At 40.3% G+C, this 22,085-nt stretch overlaps 1 protein-coding gene across 1 annotated transcript in view; it reads left to right on the forward strand.

Moving 5' to 3' along the window:
* Nucleotides 1-6,362: 6,362 nt before the first annotated feature.
* TNFAIP2 (TNF alpha induced protein 2) overlaps nucleotides 6,363-22,085 on the forward strand; it is a gene marked incomplete in the record, with an annotated part of 16,927 nt that continues 1,204 nt past the window's right edge. The window contains 12 exon segments of the mRNA XM_072427784.1: nucleotides 6,363-6,480; nucleotides 11,250-11,447; nucleotides 11,938-12,544; nucleotides 13,709-13,823; nucleotides 14,279-14,401; nucleotides 14,490-14,590; nucleotides 15,255-15,353; nucleotides 15,453-15,579; nucleotides 15,685-15,807; nucleotides 16,793-16,948; nucleotides 19,395-19,516; nucleotides 21,787-22,085. Of these exon segments, the coding sequence (XP_072283885.1) occupies nucleotides 11,264-11,447; nucleotides 11,938-12,544; nucleotides 13,709-13,823; nucleotides 14,279-14,401; nucleotides 14,490-14,590; nucleotides 15,255-15,353; nucleotides 15,453-15,579; nucleotides 15,685-15,807; nucleotides 16,793-16,948; nucleotides 19,395-19,516; nucleotides 21,787-21,895 (1,866 nt within the window).

Consider the following 22,085-nt stretch of genomic DNA (forward strand, 5'->3'; position numbering starts at 1 on the left):
CATTGTTTGTATCTGTCTGTCATTTGCGACCCCGATTTATTGTACAGGGCTAGGTAATATGTTGGCGCTATAAAAATAATGTTTAATATTAATAATAATTGTTATCATTCCAAACTGATCCAGATCATCAAAACCTATACAGTGAAAACTTGCAACTATCAAGCAGATGACTTGTAATCAAATTACGTATACTATTTGTGGCATGAAACATACATTCATTTCGTATTTCCAGATAAGTCAGAATGTATCTCTCATGTAGCAGGGTTTGAGTTATTATAGCTGAGGAAAGGAAATTATTTCTTGCTCATGGCTGTGAATCACTTTCACTTTCTACACTGCATTAAACAAACAACAGCTGCGGATAAGTAGAGTGTTTTATGTCACTGGAAATGATCTTTCATCGTTGTTTCCAATGATTCTATGCAGAGGAGAGGGGGAAGGAAGAACAAGCGAAAACCCACTGTGCACCACTCCATAGGAGTGTACAGCAAACAAAACCGATCGTTCATTGATCCTCCATGACACATCGATGAAAGAAACGGAGAACGTGCAAATTCCATTCAGATCCAGATTTTGCTCTGGCCAAGATATAAATTTGGGACCCTGGAGCTTCAAAGGCAAGAAGGCTAACCACTGATGCACCATGCTGCCCCCGGTCTTAAAGCGTACCTAAACTCAGAAATTACACTTTACATAAAGGGGTAGATAACTTTTATGTAAAATTCTGTTTGATTAGGTTTTTTAAGTGTAAAAAAAAGGGTGCAGCACCGCCCCCTAATTCTGGATAATTCTTGGAGGGCAAATTTTCCCGGAATACCCATGTCACGCATCCCAGGAGGCTCTGCTCATGCCAGGAGCCTTTTCATGAAAAGAGAAAAATTTGCAGATCTCACACATATGCAGTGAGTTTGGCAAGTTTTAATTCCAACCTACGTCACCCGATCTCACTGCTGGGTTGTGTGACGTAGGAAGAAGAACCAGGAGGTGAATATGGCGTTGTCTGGTGCGCCGGCTCAGGGATGAATGCTGGGACGATGCAGGACCCAATGGAAGAGACCTCCGGATGGATCAACTGCGCTGGGGATTGAAGGTAAGTGTATTTTTTTGTTTTAGGCACTTTTGGGTTTAGTTCCTTTTTAAGTTCATTGTTCTTAAAGCAATATTGCATGCAGGGCCAACAAACTAATTATTTATCCAAGTCCCCCCACCTTCACCAGGGCTCCAAAGACTGAATAGTAAGGGTGTAGGGAAATGAAATTAGCAGCCCCACTTAATACATGCCCTGGGACCCATATTGTCTAAACCAATTTCTGACAAAGTATATTTCGTGAGTTTACAGTACAATTTCCCCTTTAAAAGGAACACACACCCTGTAGATATCACACACACATTTCTGGCAAGCTTCTCTATGGCAGACAGGATACCTTTGAATAGAACAGCCATGGCTGAGTAAACCAGTTGCCTGTCAGAGTTTTTCCCCTTCTTACAGTTCGACTGACACTTGTAGGAGCTCAGGAAATAACACACCGCACATTGGAGGAGATGAATAATATTTACAGTAAATACAGGCTGAGCCATGCAAAGCAGAATACAAACACAGCCAAAGTAATGCAAGACAACCTGCAGAGAACAGAACTCATAAAAGCGTTCAGAGGGCCTGCATATAAAAGAAGGATTTATGCACTTTGTATTTATGTTAAAACCAGAATCCAGACAGCTTTGGAAGTTCCAAACTTAAAGAGACCCTGTCACCAACATGAAACATTACAGGTAAATGTATAGAACAGTATTTCTCAACCAGGGTTCCTCAAGAGGTAGCTGGGGGTTCCCCGAACAATGAGCGATTTGTGCCTCTCAGGTTAGATTAGGTGACCTCACATCTGTAAGGATGACATTCTTCCCATTTACCAGCAAAATAAGAGGCATTCTTCTCACTAATCAACACAATAATGTACTGGGAGCTGTAGGTAGGGCCGAAAGTTATTTCAAGGGCTCCCCATATTAAAACTTTGATGAAGGCTGGTATAGAAAAATCAAGTTTTTTTATGTACCTCTAAATTATTTGTATTCTCTTACAATGTGCTTTGAAGAATTGACAATGCCCGGAGAATCAATTCCTAGCAAAATCTTATCTGTTATTGAACAACATAGTAATCACAGTAATTATAATTGCTGTCTGAGATGACCCTGAGATGGCTATGACTGGTGTTGAAGCCCTGAACCACTTCCTTCGGTGAGATGCTCCAGGTAGCATTGCACCCATGGCAGCCTATTGAGATTATTATTGGTATTAATATTAAACAGGATTTATATAGCGCCAACATATTACGCAGCGCTGTACATTAAATAGAGGTTGCAAATGACAGACAGATTCAGTCACACAGGAGGAGGAGACCCTGCCCCGAAGAGCTTACAATCTAGGAGACTTTATTGAGATGAACGGGAATGGCAGTGAGTAGTTCAGTACCATTCACTGTTTAAGGTGTAAAAGGCCGGGCTCCTGGCAAGGTGCTGGGGGCCGCATAAAAATGCCCAGTGCCTCCATGGGTCTGAACATGGAGCCTTTGGAAGAGGAGCAAAGGAGAATACTATGTGATTCTACAAATTCTGACATCAAATCCACAATTTTGGAGCCCAACAGCACCCATTGGATGTCTACACATGGATCTCTTATAGAGATGGCACAGCCATGTAAATCTTGGTGCCCGTGCAGTTCTCGGCTGTGTTCACAAATGTCTAATAAGGATCGGCCCATGCTGCAGTCTCTCACCTTGTAACCTATTACATAGCCTAGTTTATCCTTATTTATCCTTAAAAAGCTATCCTTTTATAGGAAGCATTTTCTTTGTCTTCTTTGATCGGACTGCAACATTGGGCCTGAGTTATTAAAGCTCTCCAAGACTGGCGAGGATACATTTTCATTAGTGAAGCTAGGTGATCCAGCAAACTTGGAATGGATCTGGTCTAGTATTCAAAACTCTTACTGGCAAATAGAAATCCACTTTAAAAAAATCCATTCCAGGTTTGCTGGATCACCCAGCTTTGCTGATGAAAGTGTATCCTCTCCAGCCGTGCAGAGCTTTAATAACTCAGGCCCAATGTTGCAGTCTGATCAAAGAAGACAGAGAAAATCCTTCCTCCAGTTGCTGCACTGGGGGGGTAAGGACAGCTTTTTAAGGATAAATGGTGGAATTGTCTTGAAAAATTATTCGGTTGATATAAATTGTGACATATCCAGATTTTCTTTCTTTTTATGAGTAACCTAATGGAAATTGATATAGTCATTCAATTAATTATTTACAGTTGGCAGTTTAGTACTTGGCCATTTATTTCTCAGCTTTTCCAAACTGCAGCTGTTTGGAATTCCCAATGTAGAGTAAGCTGAATGATATTTGCTATCACCATAACAGGCTGTGCAAGGTGGTCTGAATGGGGGTGGGGGTGCATAACGCCTGTCACGTAGTAATTCACGATAAGAAAATTCCATTGTATACTACAGAACAGGACACTAAATATACCTCCTGCCTGATTGCAGGCCACATTCCCATCATGTTCTTACCCAATCCACATTCTATTTAGGAAATGTACGGAACAGATAACTTGGGCTATCGACGTGTCTCGTGTCAAACATTGCTGAAATTCACAGGGAAGAGTGTAACCTGCAATTATACATTTTGTAAATGTTCTGCAGGGATGATGATAGGACATCTCTGTGATCACAAACTGAGCATGCCATACATAAGTAGGTGACACGGTAAATTTCACCCATTGATATCGTACAGTATTAGACTCCAGGTTTATAGTCATTTCAGTGTCAGCATTCTGGATAGGCTCGGACAATAAAATATTTAGCATATTTGTATTTTGCAAATGCTGCCTTCTTCTTCTGCCTAGGCAAGGTTGACCTAGCCCCCACTGCCCACAGCCTGCTGGGTATCCATGCCTTTATGTGTGGATAGGTGCACAGCTACAACCAAGCAAAGGCTGTACAATGGGGTTTTGAGCCTGCCAAGGCAGTATTTATAATTCACATTAAATTAAACATGTTCCATTTTGGTTTCAGTCTTCCTTTTGCAAATGCACCCTTCTTCTTCTGCCTAGGCAAAGATGATGTAGCTCCTTCCCAGGGAGCTTCAGAACACAACTTCCCAGGAAGCTTCAGAACACATTACAGTAGCGTGCACAGCCGCCCTTCCTCGGGGCACTAGCTGTGAGTATCCAGAAGCAACAGCCGGTTGCTGGAGCTGCTATAAAGTAAAATTCTGAATCTATTTCTCACTTTGGGATACCCACAGCTACCCCCTTAGGAATGGACCCTGTGCATGCTTAAGTAGAATGTCCTGGAGCTTCCTGGGACATGTGGGCTATGTCATCCTAGCCTAAGACAAACAAGAAGGGTGCATCTGCACAATGGAGGCTTAAACTCAACTTAAACCAAAATGGAACATGTTTATTTTAATAATATAATATAAATTAAAAAGCCAGCCCTCATGGGCCACATACAGACCAAGACCAGTCATTTACAGAGATACTAGAATGTGTTCAGATTCCAGGCTTTCAGGACTAGATTTGATTAGATTACTTCTACACTTTGGGTTTGTTCAGCAGTTAATAAAAAAAATGCCAGTGGGGCTCTTCTTTTTAGCACATCCGTATAGAAGGTCTCAATGTAATATGAACAAACTTGGCCTTGGAGAGAATTATTTGCTAACACCCAGTAGTAAACTGTCAGCGATAATAATTGCCACAGCCGGTATGCCAACACTCACCTTAGAGGCTCTCTGTAACCAGAGGTCAAATCAGGTCCCTGGGCGCTCAAAGCCTAGGACAGACATGGACAGTCTGCTCATTACAGACAATCATCTAGCAAAGCATTCACTGTACAGCTTCTTATGTTTATATTCTGAGTGCTCCTTTAATAATTGGGTTATAAAGGGATCTACAAATGGTGATTTTTCTGAAAGCTGCATAGTGCTCCATAGCCCCGTGTGCTAGTGAAGCAAGTAGATTCAAGTACAGAAACAACACAAAAAAATATATAATAACCCTAAACTATTCCTAATTGTGAAGCACACCCAACTCTTACCTTTCTCCTAATTAAACCCTTAAAGTGAACCTATCCATTCCCAGTGCAGGTGATTAACAGGTTCACTTTAATTGTGGCTCCTCAATTTGCTTTTCTTTTGCTTGTGTTTACCACTGGGAGCGAGAACAAGTTGTGACAAGGAGTTTACACAGAGCTGAGGACTCTTCTACACCACCATGTGACGGCCGGATTCGTCAGTGACCAGTCACCAAACATTAGAGTTGTCACATAGGGTATAAGTGACATGTTCCCCAAACCTGGGGGTAGCAAATAATTTTCTACACCCCTGGTAGCCAAATGGGAGAGAAGTCTAGAGAAAGGCAGAGCTACACTTTAAGTGAAGTTGTCAAGTTGTCAACCTTTTGGAGCTTGTGGACCACTAAATGCACAGTATCCAGACTGCGCATGTGCGGGGAGCCGTGTGTCACTCAAAGGGGAAGAAACTTGATGCCATGATGCCAGAACCCCCCACTCTCCCATCGCAGGTCTGAGTCTGGGTTGTGTCCAGAGACACAACCTGCCCAGGACCTAAACCTGTGATGCATACCGGAGACGTGATCTGCGGCTCTAGCCGGTGCGACCACCTAGCGGGGTCCTTCTCTTGACCTCGCTGGGGGGTGAACCGGCCAGAGCCATGGCCCACCTGTCGAGTCTAGTAGACCTCGGACCGGGGGTTGAGGACCTGTGTTGTACATTGTAAGTGAGGATAGCTTTAAAAATAAGGGGAAATCCCCTTAGATGTTTGGTGTTGGATCAAGTGTCCCCAAAGAAAGATTCACTCTTTCACTGGGGTAAGATTCACTGTTTTGGTGGCAGCCACAATGTCACACAATGACACGGCTGATTGATGAGCAACTGTCTCGTCTTGCTCGTCTCCCCTCTTCCACTGCGTTTGTTCTTTTATCTTTCGCTGATATGATCACAAAAGATTATTTCTGGTTACAATTCATCAGAAGTATGTACCAAGTATATATATATAAATCACTAGGAATTGTTTTAAAATTTAAAATTAATTTTAAAATAATTTCAAATGCAGCAGCTGGAATATTAAAGGACACATCTGCACATTTTCCTACTTTCACTTTTGTATCCAATGCCTAAAACATATTCTTATATACACATCACTTATTTAGTGTCTCTTTAGTTCTCCTCTGACATTAAAAACATGGGATTTTCCAGGCTGGAGGGTTTTTTATGATTCTTGTGATGCAATTTTAGAGAAGAAGCCAGCACAGAGGAAGGGGGGTGGAAGAGAACTGGGTGGATCTATAAGGTATAAAAGGAGAGGAAACATTCACATCAACACATTGATCTCAGAGTGACACATTCACTGCAGTGCTCAGGGAGGAAATTGCAGCCTTAGTGTCCCTTTTACTGCACCAGCAAAGTCACAGGTGAGCACACTTTTATTTTTAATATTTTGCTACAAAACATTCAAAGCATTATGTTCCTACTTTAAGTAAGAGAACCATTTAACAAAAAAAGAATACAGGCAACAGTTCCCTAAAATATATCAGTATCCAGATTATTAGAGAAATGTAACAAAGAAAAATGCAGGGTAAACATTTACTTATTGTTATCCGTGCACAATTTCAAGTGAAGGTTCACAACTTCTTTTATAAATCATTTCAAGCCGGGAATATATCAACCCTTGATTGTTGAATCCAGTGATGGCCAGGCGAGCAGAATTTCCTGGGTGATTGAAGTCAACTGAAGCTATAAAATGGATTTACAAAATTTACAAAAATTATTATTATTAATGTTTAATTTTTGCAATTTTATGTGCACAGTCCTAACCTTATGTACTATTATATTTTTTTTCCATCTGATTTGTTGGGTGAAGAAATGTGGTAAATAAATATAATCTAGCAATCTAAGCAATGTTAGTAAATGATTAATTGGGATTATCTGGCATGATTTGTTCACGGGGTCATGTTTGGAAAGCCTGCCATGTGGCAGAGAAGTTTTTGCTTGTATAGTAGGAAATAGTACAGTGTTTCTTAACCAGGGTTCCTTTAGAGGTTGATAGGGGTTCCTTGAGCAATTTGGACCTCTCAGGTCAGTTTAAGGGACACCAATGATCGTTTTGGCTATCTGATGTACAGCTCTGCGTAATATGTTGGCATTATATAAATACGGTTTAATAAAATTATAATAAAATTAATAATAATAATATCTGTAAAAGTGACATTCTTCCCAATGGCCAGCAATGTAAAGGCCATTTCTCCAACTAACCAACACACTAATAAACTGTGAGATGGGGATATAGTAATTATAGAAGGCGTTCCTTGAAGATCTGAAAGTTATTTAAAGATTTACCACATGTTAACAAAGATGATATAGTTTATAATGATATAGTAATGTATCCATTACTGGATTTTTCTTCTAGGTGATAAGGGGGTGGCTGCACCACAATTACATTACAGTAATGCGAAAGAATTATTTGCAATGACGTTCAAACACATTCTAAACTATGGCCACAAAACCATATTTTGTTTGGGTGTTCTGCCCTTGAATACTAGGTACATATGCAGAAATTCAATTTTGGCTTACGTGTGTGACAGCTACATGAAATTCCATAGAGAGTTCCCATCGCTGATCTGTTGCTGCATCAGTTGTTCTGCTAGTATGCCATAAGGGATGAACACATTCTTGGTAGAGGTGTAGGTGGGGGTATGTAGTCCAGGAAAGTTGATGAAAATGAATTAGTTACAGTAGCAATATCTTGCTTTTTTGGTAAACTGCATTGGTAATAGTTTAAAAAAATATTCTGTAAATAATGTTTAGCAGTTTTTAGGGTATGAAGCCTGGCGCTGGGTATACCTTGGTCCTGAAGATGGTGTCTGCCATTGAAATTGCCGATAGGAATTTGGCCATGTGCATGAGAACATCTCCCCCCACATCAGAATGTCACCAATTGCTGTTAATTGTAACCTTTTAATATACTGAATAGTATTATGAAGTTCCTAATAGGAATTAAGCACTCACCCTAGATGTAGTGATAATAGAGGTCACATTTATTAAAATGTGTGGCCAACAAACCACAAGAAATTGCTGAAATGCCATGATGTGGTTTGCAGCTGTCTGAAATTCGTAAAGGTAAAAAAAAGCAACATGACTGATTTAAAAGTTATTGTAAGAATTATGTGCTATTTATATTCACTTGTATGGTCACACATTTTTTAAGAGGTTGGTTCAATATCTGTTTTGGGGAGATGCTGGTGGCTGAAATATTTTCCAAAGATTTGAGATTAGAAACATGGACACAAAGTGTCTGATTTATTAAAGCTCTCCAAGACTAGACAATACATCCTGGTATGCATTTCCGAAAATTATTTGCAATTAAATGTTTTCAATTCTGGACCAGATTTATTTCAGGTTTGTTGGATCACCTAGGCTCTTCCATAATAATCTCTTTTTCCAGTCTTTAATAAATCAGACCCAAAGTGAATAAATTGCTAAAGGTTTTTCACTTACCAGTGATAATTATTACCTTGCAAGGGATCATTCCCCCTGCTTAAAGAAAAGATAGCTCACTTTGCAGAGGATATCTATATGCATGGGAATCCCCCCAAAATGAAAGGTTTCCTTGTACATGATTGGATTGTAAAAGTCAGAAAAGTTTCATCTCATTGCTAATTGAAATTTCCTTGCATGGCAAAAATTTACTTTATTTTGTAAACAGCCTTTATTAATATAGTAAATCAAACCCTAAATATTTAAGAAGTGCCACACCTCTGCAAATTACGTAAAACCTAAATTTGATTAGTAAGGACCACAAATGCTTTTTCACCATTGATTTTTCCCTTATACTGACTTTACAAAGCTATAGGGGGTCAGTTGACCACCACTTCTGTCCTTGCTCAACTGATGGAATGAAGGGCCACCCTCAATCAATGCTCAATCAGTTTTCAGTCATTCTAAAATCCAATGACTCAGATGAGTGGCAAGGTTGTAGGACAGCCAGCAACCAAGCCCAAAGGTGAAGCACTCCCTGCAGTGTCTTGCTTGGTATACCATTGGGAGTAAATAGCAAAAGTTTGTTACTACCCATTGACTGCCCTTCCAAACAACACCAACATGGTGGTTGGGGACAATGGGTGGCTTTGGCCAACTGCAGCCACTCAGCTACCGTCCCTTCCACCTATGTAAACTTAATTTTAGCACAAGTAATATTATTGTCTTTGTTGTGAACAATACCATATGAATTTTTTTTTTATTCATGCAAATGTTTCCTAAACAGTCCACATGGGGGGAATTTAGTCTAATTTGCATGCAAAGCTCAAACTTTAGTCATTTTCAGCTAAATCATCCAACCCAAACCTCAAAACTATATATTACTTCTGATCAAATCCATTAGTGGCTAGAGGAAGACATAGAAATCAATTATAATAGATATTGTACCCGACTCTCTCCTTGCCTGAATTGTGGGAATCATTCCTTTCCTGAACATAATCTCTATGTATATACAGTAACTCCCAGATATTGTGCAACTGGGGAAACCAGTTATCCTTGTTTGGAGTATAAATCCAAACAAAGAAGGAAAACACATCAACCATGTTTAGAATTTTAATTAACATTTGGAAATGCTGCATAGTTTTGGTTAAAGCCATAATAGTGTATAGTCATTGAGTGAACACTAAAATGTGCTTATAGTATATCGTCTCGGGTTATATTATGTGTAATGATGGGGTGTGTGTCCCAGGTACTCCTAATATATTCTCCATACTAAAACAAAAATAAAAATCCAAGATGGTGGGAGACTCTCATAATGGGCACAGAAAGGGTGCGGACTGGCAACAAGAACAGGGATGATAGAAAAGCCTCATAATAGACAAAGCAGGTGTGCAGAGCCAGGAACTTAGTGCAGGGATGGTTTGAGCCCCATATATTGGACATAACAAGCTTGTGAATTTAGGGTAGTTCAAACTGGGCAATTACCCAGCACAACGCATTTTCTCTAGTGCGCCAGTTCACAGAATCCCAGGGGTGCAGAGAGCTGGGATGCTGTGCATTTTGTGGCCCCTCTTTCTATTTGTCCAGTGCCCCATTTCAACTAAACTTTTACCTGCACACAATAAACCACTGCATTCCTTAGGTGCCAGGACGATCTATATTTTTAGTACATCGTATCATGTTTAGCTTGTCTTATCACAAGAACACAAGTGTTTAGTGTTGTCAGGCCAAATTAGGAGGAAAATGTTTGGAACTTCCAGGCAAGGCTCAAACTTCACACGCATCCTGTTCAACTTTTAGCCTCGGGATGTTAATACTAAACATCATACGGAGCTGAATCTTCTCCATGTAGCACATAATGACTCGTGACCTTGCTTAGTAATGATTTCAACAGCATGGAAAACTTGCAATAACTAATCATGTGACAATTTTAGGCTTTAATATAGTAAAAGTGGCTAGAAGTGATGACAGCAGAAATGTGCTCAATGTATTGGATATTGGAAAAGAAAGAGTATCAGTCCAGGTGATGTGTGGCCTTGAAGTTTTAATTTATTATAAAAAAAAAAGCCAACCCATCTCAGTTCCAACGCACCCCCTTCGTCAAGGCCAAAGGGCCATCAACAATAAAATGATGCAATGAATCCATTTTAATTAGTGTAGATATAAAATGGATTTTGTTTTATAACAACATGATATTATTAAAGCAGCAATAAAATTTGATATAACTACGTATGATATTTATTAATATTTTGCATTGATGGAGTGCCAACATTTTATGCAGCACTTTACACAGTCCCCAGCCAATCCACTAACTTCCAATTAGAGGAACTCCTAATCTGTTGTCCGTACCAAAGCCAGAGTTTAATGTCCTTATTATAATCAAAGGACAATTTTTAGGAGGAAGGCCAAAAAATAGCGACATGTTTTGGGTGGAAGAAAACACACACAAACACAGGTGAATATGCAGTTTAAGTCTTGGCCAAGATTTCAATCTGTAGCCACTGGGCCACCCACAGAAGCAGGGGTGGATATAGCTGTATGCTGTGCTATTGCTTGCATTAGACAAAGTCTTATACCTAATTTTTTGCCGCACATAGTTCTTTTTTTGGCAAATGTAAAAAAAATTGGAATTTCCTGCAGATGAGAAAGTCCCTATAAGTTACAGGATATAATATATAACTTTGTTATCTTCTCTTTGTGCTTTCAGCATCCCCCCTATATATGAAGAAAATTAAAATTAAAATGGCCGGAGTGGCTCCAGTCCCACCCAGCGACAAGCCGGTGGATGGGATTATCAAGGAGAAGAAGAAGAAGTGGTATAAACAAATCGCTCAGAAATTCTTCCCACCAGTATGGCCGGAACAAAGTCCAGAGAATCCGGTGGAGGAAAAGAAAGAGATAACAGGTAAGGATAGGAACCTCTGTCAGTGCCACCACCGGGGTGATTTCCTTTCATTTCTAATGTCTCCAGGACCAGGGTTGGTCATATTATTCATAAATGTAAAGGGGGCATATTTTCATATTAGGTATGTAGGCTCTACCTTTTGCAGGGTCTGTCTGAAGGCAAGCAACTCAGTACTCATTTTCCAGTTGCAGAAGTCTACATATCACTTTTAAATGCACCAAAATTAGACCTTTTTTACTCTAAGTAATAGACCTGGCTAAAAACGCCCCATCCCCTTTATACAATACAAGCTTGTGGGAAGATATTTGAGGGGTGTGGCTGTTACTCAGCTCTGCCAGTATATAGCACTGCAGTGTGAGGGCATTTCCAAGGAAAAACCAAATACTAATAATATGGGGATACATTAGGAGGAGGGTATAGATCTATAAAGAGGTGTGATGGTTTTAATTATAGATCCACTTTAAATTTTTGGTGCTGTATTGTTTTTTAGCTGAAGACATCCAGAGGCTAATAGAAGAGCAGGAGTTCCATCCTGCCAGTAAAGGCTTAGTTGAGATGGAACACAAAATGTATAACGGATTGGAGGAAACATCAACTGAAGACAAAGAACTTGAATCACTTTATGAGAAACTCAAATCTGAAGTATTCCAAATAATAAAAGAATCCCTCACCAACACGGAGAAAGAACCGCTGCAGCAAGCTGTTCAGGCCATCGTAGTACAAGAATCTGAAGACTCAAAGATTAACCCGGACTTAAAAAATGTCAGCAGGCCGAAGGGATGGATGCAGGCATGGAAGGAGTGTGTCAGGCAGACCGTGGAGGAGCGCCTCAATGACTTACCCCAAGAGGAAAAAAAGAACGGCCCTCCCTCCATCCCCTCCACATTGACTGCTTTGGGAAAGTTGTTCAAAAACGACCTCATCCACCTGGTGACACATATCAAAGGGTGCTACCCTGAGGAATTTGATGTCTGTAACACCTATGCCGAGCATTATCACCAGAATATAAAGACACGAGCTGAAAATATCACACAGTTTGAGCTGTGGGAAAAGGACAACTACTATGTACTGTGGTGGACCCAAAACTTGTATCCAAAGTAAGTAAATGTGTTATATTTTGTATAATGATATCAGAGAAATGTGACAATGTGTAATGTAAGAAATAATGGAGAGTGATAGAAACAAGACAAGCAGATAGTTAGGGAGAGATGGATAGATAATAGAAACAGAACAGAAAATGGATAGAAAAGATAAAACTTCCATCCAAAATGAATTACTGCTTTCTATAATTATATTATGGATATATGACATGGATGTCTGTAGTGTGAGAAAACACTGAAAGTGATAGAGAGAAGATGGATAGATTAGTAATGCAGAGATATATAATAAATAGATTGACAGGCAGACAAAAGGAAAGGAAAAAAATATGAGTCAAACCAGACAAAAAAAGACAAATAGATAAATATACAGGTAGTCCCCGAGTTAAGGACATCCGACATAAGGACGACTCCTAGAAACGAATGGGGATTCCCTGCTTGTTTGTGTGCAGAATGGAGGCTGGACGGAAGGAAGGGGGGCGTTTTGCATGACTTGCAGAAGAAAATGTTTACTGTTTCGTAAGTTCTTGAAAGTCTTTAATGACTAAGACGTTTCTTTTTGCATATCAAGGCACAGCTTGCCCCAGAACCTAATGAATGTCTAGGCTCCCCAAAGTTTTTTTTTGCTTTGTATGTGATAAACTCACAGTGAGGATTTTATACAGTAACTGACACCATGTTGCCTAATAGTATGTCGAGACAAACATCTGTCCTAATTGCATTTATTAAAATAATGTACCTGTTCTGACTTACAAACAAATTCAACTTAGGAACAAACCTACAGTCCCTATCTCGTATGTAACCTGAGGACTTCCTGTTCATAGATAAATAGCCCAGAGAGATATAAAAAAAAAAAAAAGAATTATTATAATAATTTTAGACAGATAATAGACAGAAGTATATTAGACCACAAAGAGTAAGAAAGAAAAGAAATACATGGATAGATAGATCAGAGATATGGATTGATATATACATACAAATAGATAGAAAGTAGGGCAATATATAGATATATATCTAGATATATAGGAGAAAGATAGATGTTGTGAAATCTCTGAAGCTTTACTTCATTACATTCTGCACAGATCATGAGATGTTGGTCTTGTGTGATTTCATACAAAGCTCTGTAGATGATTTTGCAAAGTAATGATTCATTCTTTGTTTTAGTGAAATCTTAAAAAACCCCATATTATCGGGACACATTGACGACGTGCAACTGGGAAGTCTTCTTCCTCAGCACACTATCCGGAATATGGAGAACAATTATCTCTCTTATGAAGCGGTAAGTAGATGGGGATTTACTAGAATATATGCAGTAAAATGAATTGCTTCCCTTTGTAGCTTGTATGAGCTACAGTGTACATGGCAGCCAGCTACAATGCGGTACAGGTCACTAATGTTATGTTGCATTTTAACAATGTGCCTCTGTTAGGGAAACAAGAGGTGGTATTCTCATGTAGACAGTTTGATGAAAGTAAATATAATACAGCAATAAAAAAATGGATGTCAATGTTCACCTTAGCAAGTGTAGAGTGTGCAAATGCATGAGAGACCCTCACCGTCTTCAGCCAACAGGGGCTCCCACAAGGGCCCCAAATCAGTTCAGTAGGTGGGCCAAGTCAGTTCTGCACATGGGGCCAACTGTTGGCTATCCTTGCTACTGCACCTTAGCATTATATTTATATAACAGAATATTTCTTGACCATTTTTTAAACTATTTGAATTTTTTGTTTTAAGGACTCAGTTAAGGCACACATGAATAAGGCTTTGGATTTGGAAGTGGAACTTTGGAAACAAGGGAAGGAACCCAAGATCCTATCATCTTATTATCACTCCGAGCTACACATTGACATCATTCAGGTGACTACTATAAACTGGTGGAATGTATATATTGGTATATTGGAATGTATATAATATATATATTTATAATAATTTTATGTTCATCCAGTGTTATGCCAGTGGTTTCCAGAGAGCAGCTGAAATCCGACCAGAAATGGAGGACAGCCTGGCCCTGCTGTTGGCCCATGAACTGGAAGAAATCCTGAGGAGGTAAATCATTTTGATGAATTCAATCATTTATTGTATCTCAGATAGAACAAATAATAAAACATTGGTACTTTCAAATCAAAATTTAATGTGGAGTGTATTCTTTTCCAAAAGGAACAGAAAGCCTTCCACTGCAAACATTGTTGAGCACAGTAGAGCTTTCATATCATGAAAGGTATTCATGTGTCTCATATGCATCAAAAATCCCAATTAGGTGTATGATCCTCATTTTTAGGATAGTTATTGAGTCATGCAAATCAAACAAATCCCTCCTGGCTGGCTTTACACCCTAAGAGACATATTTTCTGTTTTACTTTGCACTGGGTTCAAGGACAGATTTGTGATTCCATAACTTTCTGGGTATACGGTCTCCTGGCCCTCCAATCCTTTCTCCATAAAAGCCATGATTTCCATAAACAGGTCTTATAATGATCAACAAGCCTTTGGATTCATTGACTTTAGAATATGAGCCTTTATCTCCACTAAAATCCGGTATTTCCGGATGATATTGATCATAGGGTACATAAAGAAATTATTTTCATAGTTCCCCAACTAGTCTAAAATTAGGAATGAACCCTTTAGGGATTGTTAGATGTGTGGATATGTTCTGTTTTATGAAGGTTGTATTTTTTTTGAACAATACCATAGCAATTATTTTATTTTTCAGATACAAAAAACAGTTTGGAGAATACATAGAGAAGAACAAAACCCAAAGCTTCTACAGAGCAATATGCATCGCTCATCTAAACTGTTGCCTAGGCTTTAGGTAAGAACATTTGGCCATGGATCTATCTATCTATCTATCTATCTATCTATCTATCTATTTATCTATCAGACATTTGATTCTTGTCTTAACGTTTTATAGAAAATTTCTAAATCGCAAGGAATCAAAGTTAAGAGAGAATCATCGCCTGGACATGTCATCTCTGCTCCAACAGCTGGAAGACTCTGTCCACGATGCTTTGCTTCAAGACCTTTTTGCAGACCTAAAGGTATGTAAAATGTCTCAAAATTATCATCTATTGAAGAATTCTCTTGGTTGCGATTTCTGGCTTTTCTAACTTGTGCTTATTGATTTCCTTGATTGTTTCCCACAGAACCAATTTAGAAAGATGTCTCAAGGGTCCTCTCCATTCAGTCACCAAATTATGAAAAATATCATTGCAACATCAGAAGCTTTCATGGATCCTTTTCACACCCTTATGGATGAAAGCTGCAAGGTAAGGCATACCCCTCTAGCTGCTAAAATTCTGGCCAAATCAATGGTCTTCGTTAAGAGAATGTATAGCATTTTGCATGTAAAATTACTTTGTGCTGAATTGCTTGTATTTAGAATACACCTAAAATGCAGAAGATGATATTTCACCCAGAGAGAAAGATGAGGAACATAAACCCATTCATAGGAGAGAAGTCCCACATTCAATGTTAACCTATGATAGTCTATCTTCTCCAGTCTTGGAGAGCTTTGATAAATCATGCTCTTTGTGCCTATTGGGGAAAAAAAGTTTGAAGAAATAATACTCCTTACAGAGCCCCCTTCATGCTACTAATTGGCCCTCAGAAGAATGTATGTTTCTGTAGACTAAAGCTGCATACACACATGCAATTCTTGTCGGTGGAAAGGATCTTTTATGATCCTTTCTGGCGATAAGAACCGCACGATGCATGAACGAGTGCTGTACATACAGCACCGTTCTCCTCTATGGAGAGGGGAGGGGGAGAACGACGGAGTGGCACCCTGCTGTGCACTCTCCCCCTTCCTTTGCATTAGAATCTCTCATCGTTCATCGTCTGTGGATCCACCAGGACGGATCCACGTACGATGAACGACACGGGCTGTACACATGCCAGATTCTCGCCTGATATCCGCTCTTAGCCGATTATCGGGCGAAAAAAAATTGACGTGTGTACGTAGCTTTAGGCCAATTATTGGAGGGACAGCCAATAAATCTACCAGTAAGCTTTTGGGATGTGGGAGGAAACCCACAAAACTCCATTCATATTGGGCATTTGCCAAGATTTACCAATGTGTCAGCACTAGCCATTAATGGCCATGTGCCTCCAATATTCCTAATATGTATTGGTTATTTGGAAAAACACCCAGACCCAGACCTAGACAATTTCAAAGCAGCCCAATTGACTGCACATGAAATATTTACTTTTAATGAATGCCAATTTATAAAGACATTTATGTGTTCTTTTTAGGCATTGTCTGGGAAAATCCATTTGTACCTGGTCAAAGAGCACCTGACACGAATGATGAAGAGGAAAGTCTGCTGTAAATCCGTGCAGCAGATGCAGACTTTGGCTAACCAGATCAGCGAGAATGCAGAGCTCATCGACTCCTTCTCCAGTTTTTACGTAAGCTTCTTTTATATCATACGATACCAAGACTTTAAAGACAGACTTGTTTTATCAGAATCAATTTGTAGCAGATGTTTTTAAAGTTTGGGAAACTAGTCTGAGAATATATTTGATTGATAAGCCCAAGGCTGAAAAACTTTCAGGAAATCTATAGTGAGAAATAGAAATGCATGAAATCTAATATTGGCAATGGCAGCCAACATGTTTCCTCAGACTGCCTGTACACAGGATGGACTCAACAATACTAGATGATTAAAAGCTTTCCTGGCATTCACAACACTAACAGTTTATTCACTCATCTACTTAGAATAAGGAAAAACAATTATTCATTGAGAGATTCCTGTAAGTTCTGACATGAAAGATCATTGTTAGTTAGTTAGCAGAACTGACCTGAAACGTAGCCCCTGTGCAGAACTGACCTGGGACGTAGCCCCTGTGCGAAACTGACCTGGGACGTAGCCCCTAGGCAGAACCGACCTGGGACGTAGCCCCTGTGCAGAACCGACCTGGGACGTAGCCCCTGTGCAGAACCGACCTCGGACGTAGCCCCTGTGCGAAACCGACCGGGGACGTAGCCCCTGTGCAGAACCGACCTGGGACGTAGCCCCTGTGCAGAACTGACCTGGGACGTAGCCCCTGTGCAGAACCGACCTGGGACATAGCCCCTGTATAGAACTGACCTGGGACGTAGCCCCTGTGCAGAGCCGACCTGGGACGTAGCCCCTGTGCAGAACCGACCTTGGACATAGCCCCTGTGCAGAACCGACCTGGGAGGTAGCCCCTGTGCAGAACCGACCTGGGACCTCAACTACACTACCCCCACCAAAATGACTTGGTCCCCTCAAGGCTGAGGAGGGCACAGTGCCCTTGTGCCTTGTGTATGTTTAAACCCAATATAAAAGTCAATGTAACCTCATATAAAGAACAAAAGATACTAACAAAATATAAAATAAAGAGTATGCCACCAAAATGGTAAAGTCTAAGCAAGAAAGTCCATTGATTGATAAAAGGGACCCTATATAAGACATCTTGTTTGGAGGGATATAGAGGTGCCACTTCATCAGGGCTTTTGAATGTGGAAATACAGAGAATTTGCAATAAATACCTGGGTTCTGATTTCTTTCATAAGATAGTTTATTGTAAAAAACAATCTATAAAGAAACTTCATCAAAATGCAGCAATGTCTAGCAAGAGTACCAACATGAATTCAAATGTTAAATGTGTATATGGCATGCGTTCCATTTCTCAGCTTGTATATGATATAAACTACTGCCTGGCCCTTTCCTCATGCAGGATTTCCTAAATAAACTATGTAGAGGCCCTTGAGTTTGGCTGTGTCAGGCATTCTTTAAAAGTATGAAACGTGGGCTGCAATTTCCAAAGCAAAACATCAGCCCCTATCACTATTGGTATCCAGACAAAAGGTGCTTTCACCCTACTAATTATTCCATGGCGTTGCTGCTGCTGATGTCTGGATCTACCAAAGAAACAGATTAATGGAGAACCTAAACTGGGAAGAAAAATATACTTAACAAAGAATTTGAGCTAACCAAAGGGGAAGTGTTGAATATTTCAAATTTGCACAAACAAATTGTAAGGACTAAGAATGGAACAGGTGCCAATGTAACTATATAGGATCTTTGTTTTTGTGCATAGTTTGTTATGAAGTGCATTGGAACAACCATATTTTATTTAACAATTTTAATATTTTTTGTAAATTAATATAAATTTGTAGGCATGGAAAAGATTTACATATAAAAGATTTATGCAGCTTCACTTGCTTTGTAATATTTTGGATCTTAGAGAACCTCTCCGAATTCTGACAGCCACTGACCTATCGACTGCCTGGCCCTATACTGATGAAACACACTGGCCCTGATTTATTAAATATTTTCAAGGCTGGAGAGGATACACTTTCATCAGTGATGGTGGGTGATCCAGCAAACCTGGAATGAATCTGGTCCAGGATTTGATAACAAATACCTAATGTCTTTTAGGAAATCCAGCTGCACTGATGAAATCTTCCCCTGGAGAGCTTAAATAATCAGGGCCACTGTCGCCCAGCTTTCAAGTGTATTAATTTTATTATTAATATTATTATTAATAATATTAATATTATTAAACAGGATTTATATATCACCAACATATTACGCAGCACTGTACATTAAATAGGGGTTGCAATTGACAAACGAATACAGACAGTGACACTGGAGGAGAGGACCCTGCCCCGAAGAGCTTACAAGTGTATATTACAACAATAAATGCCAAAGCCCTATGGGAAGTTTGGGAAATGTGCCCACATATAGATGATGGGAGGCATCCTGTAGGAAAAGCAAAGGTTTGAACATATCACAGGTGTCAGACCTCACTTGTTTCACAGTCCTGTGTTTTTTTGGTAATGCCCACGATTACACTATATAATATTATATTTTTATTTGCACAGCGCTCCTGTGAAGATTGGCTCAGACCTGCTTTACCAAAGCTTGCAGAAATAATTCGACTTCAGGATCTAAATGCAATTCAGCTGGAAGTAGCCACACTTGTTACAGCATATCCAGATATTCGGTAAGGATATTATGATATCGTCCCCATCTGATGCAAAAAGAATTGTAATATTGCCCATGTGACGGCAACCAGATTATTACACTCCTGTACATGGGTTCAAAGATGGGAGCTGACTTTGGGCAGACCTGGCTATACACACACCCTTGTATTCTAAGTGTAGGGGGGCACTTATGTACAAAGTGTTGCTGTTACTCATTAGCTAACCAATGGATAGGTGGGGGAAGAGGGGCTAATATTACTAAGTGGATGGTAAAGCAGTGCTGATGTCACTGGATGGGTGGGGAAAGAGATGCTGATGTCACTGGATGGGTGGGGGAAGAGTTGCTGATGTCACTGGATGGGTGGGGGAAGAAGTACTGATGTCACTGGACGGGTGGGGGAAGAGGTGCTGATGTCACTGGATGGGTGGGGGAAGAGGTACTGATGTCACTGGATGGGTGGGGGAAGAGGTGCTGATGTCACTGGATGGGTGGGGGAAGAGGTACTGATGTCACTGGATGGGTGGGGGAAGAGGTACTGATGTCACTGGATGGGTGGGGGAAGAGGTGCTGATGTCACTGGATGGGTGGGGGAAGAGGTGCTGATTTTGCTAGATGGGTGGGGGAAGAGGTGCTGATGTCACTGGATGGGGTGGGGAAGAAGTACTGATGTCACTGGATGGGTGGGGGAAGAGGTTCTGATTTCGGTAGGTGGGTGGGGGAAGAAGTATTGAGAGAGAGGGAGCAGTGCTGATCACTAGAAAGGCGGAGTTAGGAGGTAATGATATCAATTGATGGATTGAGAAGGAGGCGTTGATATATTTTAATATGCAGTTGTGGAGGCAGTGCTGGTCACTTTATAGGTGAGGAAAAAAGGGGTGATAATATATGGATAGGTTGAAACAGAGGCAATGATATTATTGTAAATTATTAAAGAGATGCTGGTATTACTGGTAGGTTGCTTGCTTACTCTAAACCAGTGGTCGAAAACCTTTTGGACATCATGGACCACTAATTTCACAGACTCTGGACTACACAAGCACGGGGAGCCGTGTGTCACTCAAAGGAGACGACTCTTCCCCTAGAGTGATGTCATGATGGCAGAACCTGCCTACCTCCCCATCGCAGGTCTGAGCCTGAGATGAAAGAGTCGCCGAGTTGTGTCCAGAGACAACCTGCCCACTGCCCTGGGCCTGCGATCCATACGGGAGACATGGTCCGTGGCTACAGCCAGTGCGCCCCCCAGCTGGTCCTTCTGACCCGGCGGCGGACCACCAAAACTTTTGCGCAGACTGGACCATTGGTTGGCGATCGCTGTTCCAAACCATTTTGACAAAGAAATTGTAGACAATCTACCATTTTATTGCATTGCCACCAATGGGGCTCCTAGGATCCATTCATCACATTGTATAACCCTATTGCCCTGTACATGAAGAATGGTGGCTGCTGAGTAAAAATAACACACACAGGGCGTATTAGTTAGTGGTGATTGATGCGATGAACCAAAAGAGAAAATTACTTTCACTTTTAACTACCTCTGGCGTTCCAGAAATATTTTACATTGACAGTCTGTGTACATTTCCCAGTTTACCACAAACCGACACCAACCTATTCCAGATGGCTGCAAGGTTTTGCAAAGCAACCAGCTGACTTCCCGGAAAAAGCGTTCATTTTAGAAGTCAAACATGAGACCTAAAGGAATGTCATTTTTATACCAGGCCAGATGAATCATCCATTTGGCACGCATCAGCTGCTGATGGATTCCTTCTACTAGCATTTGCTGGTCTTGGCAAACTTTCACATACACTCAAGAAATTCCCCAGAAAAAAAACAGCAAGCTATATACTATATATACTAGAGGGTAATGACATTCGGAAAATTTGCAGCGTCCTAGGAATTGGTGTTTTTATGCGCACGAAGGGGTATCATTTTTAAAATGTAATGAAACTTATTCAGACTGCTTAAAGCAGCTGGTCAGACTAAAAGGTGCAAACCCAACATAGCATGGGGGAGCTCCAGGAAGGTAATATACAAAGGGCCAGACCCTAGGCGAGGATGACGACACCATTCATTGCTGCGGAATGCACAGCAGCAAAAATCTCGGGAGAAGCCTTTGCAATGGGCTGGGGTTTCTTCTTGCAGGATTTTGTCTGGTCTGCAATCCACAGGAATCTTTCTGAAAGAACAGGAGGATAAGGAACCTCTTTAAAGTAATTGGGAAGTGGGGACCTTATATTTTGGTGCCAAAATAACTGCAAACTTATTAATCGCAATATTATTTATCTTTCACAGGAACAAACAAATTGAAGCTATTCTGTCTATAAAGGGCAACCTCTCCAGAAACGAAGTGAAGTCAATTTTGAAGACAGCCGACACCATTGAACGAAGAGTTAACAGCTAGGAAAAACTTTTTGAGTTAATTAAAACCTAATGATTTTCAAGTATCAAGGACTTGAATATAGAAATTATAAAACGCTGTTTACAAGTGACGGGGCACCTATGCCAATGTTGTAGGCAGTCGCCCCAAGATCCAATATGACCATCATGTGACTGAACTGTTACTTCCGTTTTCCATGGTAGCTAGCAACCTT

This window comes from Pyxicephalus adspersus, chromosome 12 (genome assembly GCF_032062135.1).
Source record: "Pyxicephalus adspersus chromosome 12, UCB_Pads_2.0, whole genome shotgun sequence".
Taxonomy (NCBI): Eukaryota; Metazoa; Chordata; class Amphibia; order Anura; family Pyxicephalidae; genus Pyxicephalus; species Pyxicephalus adspersus.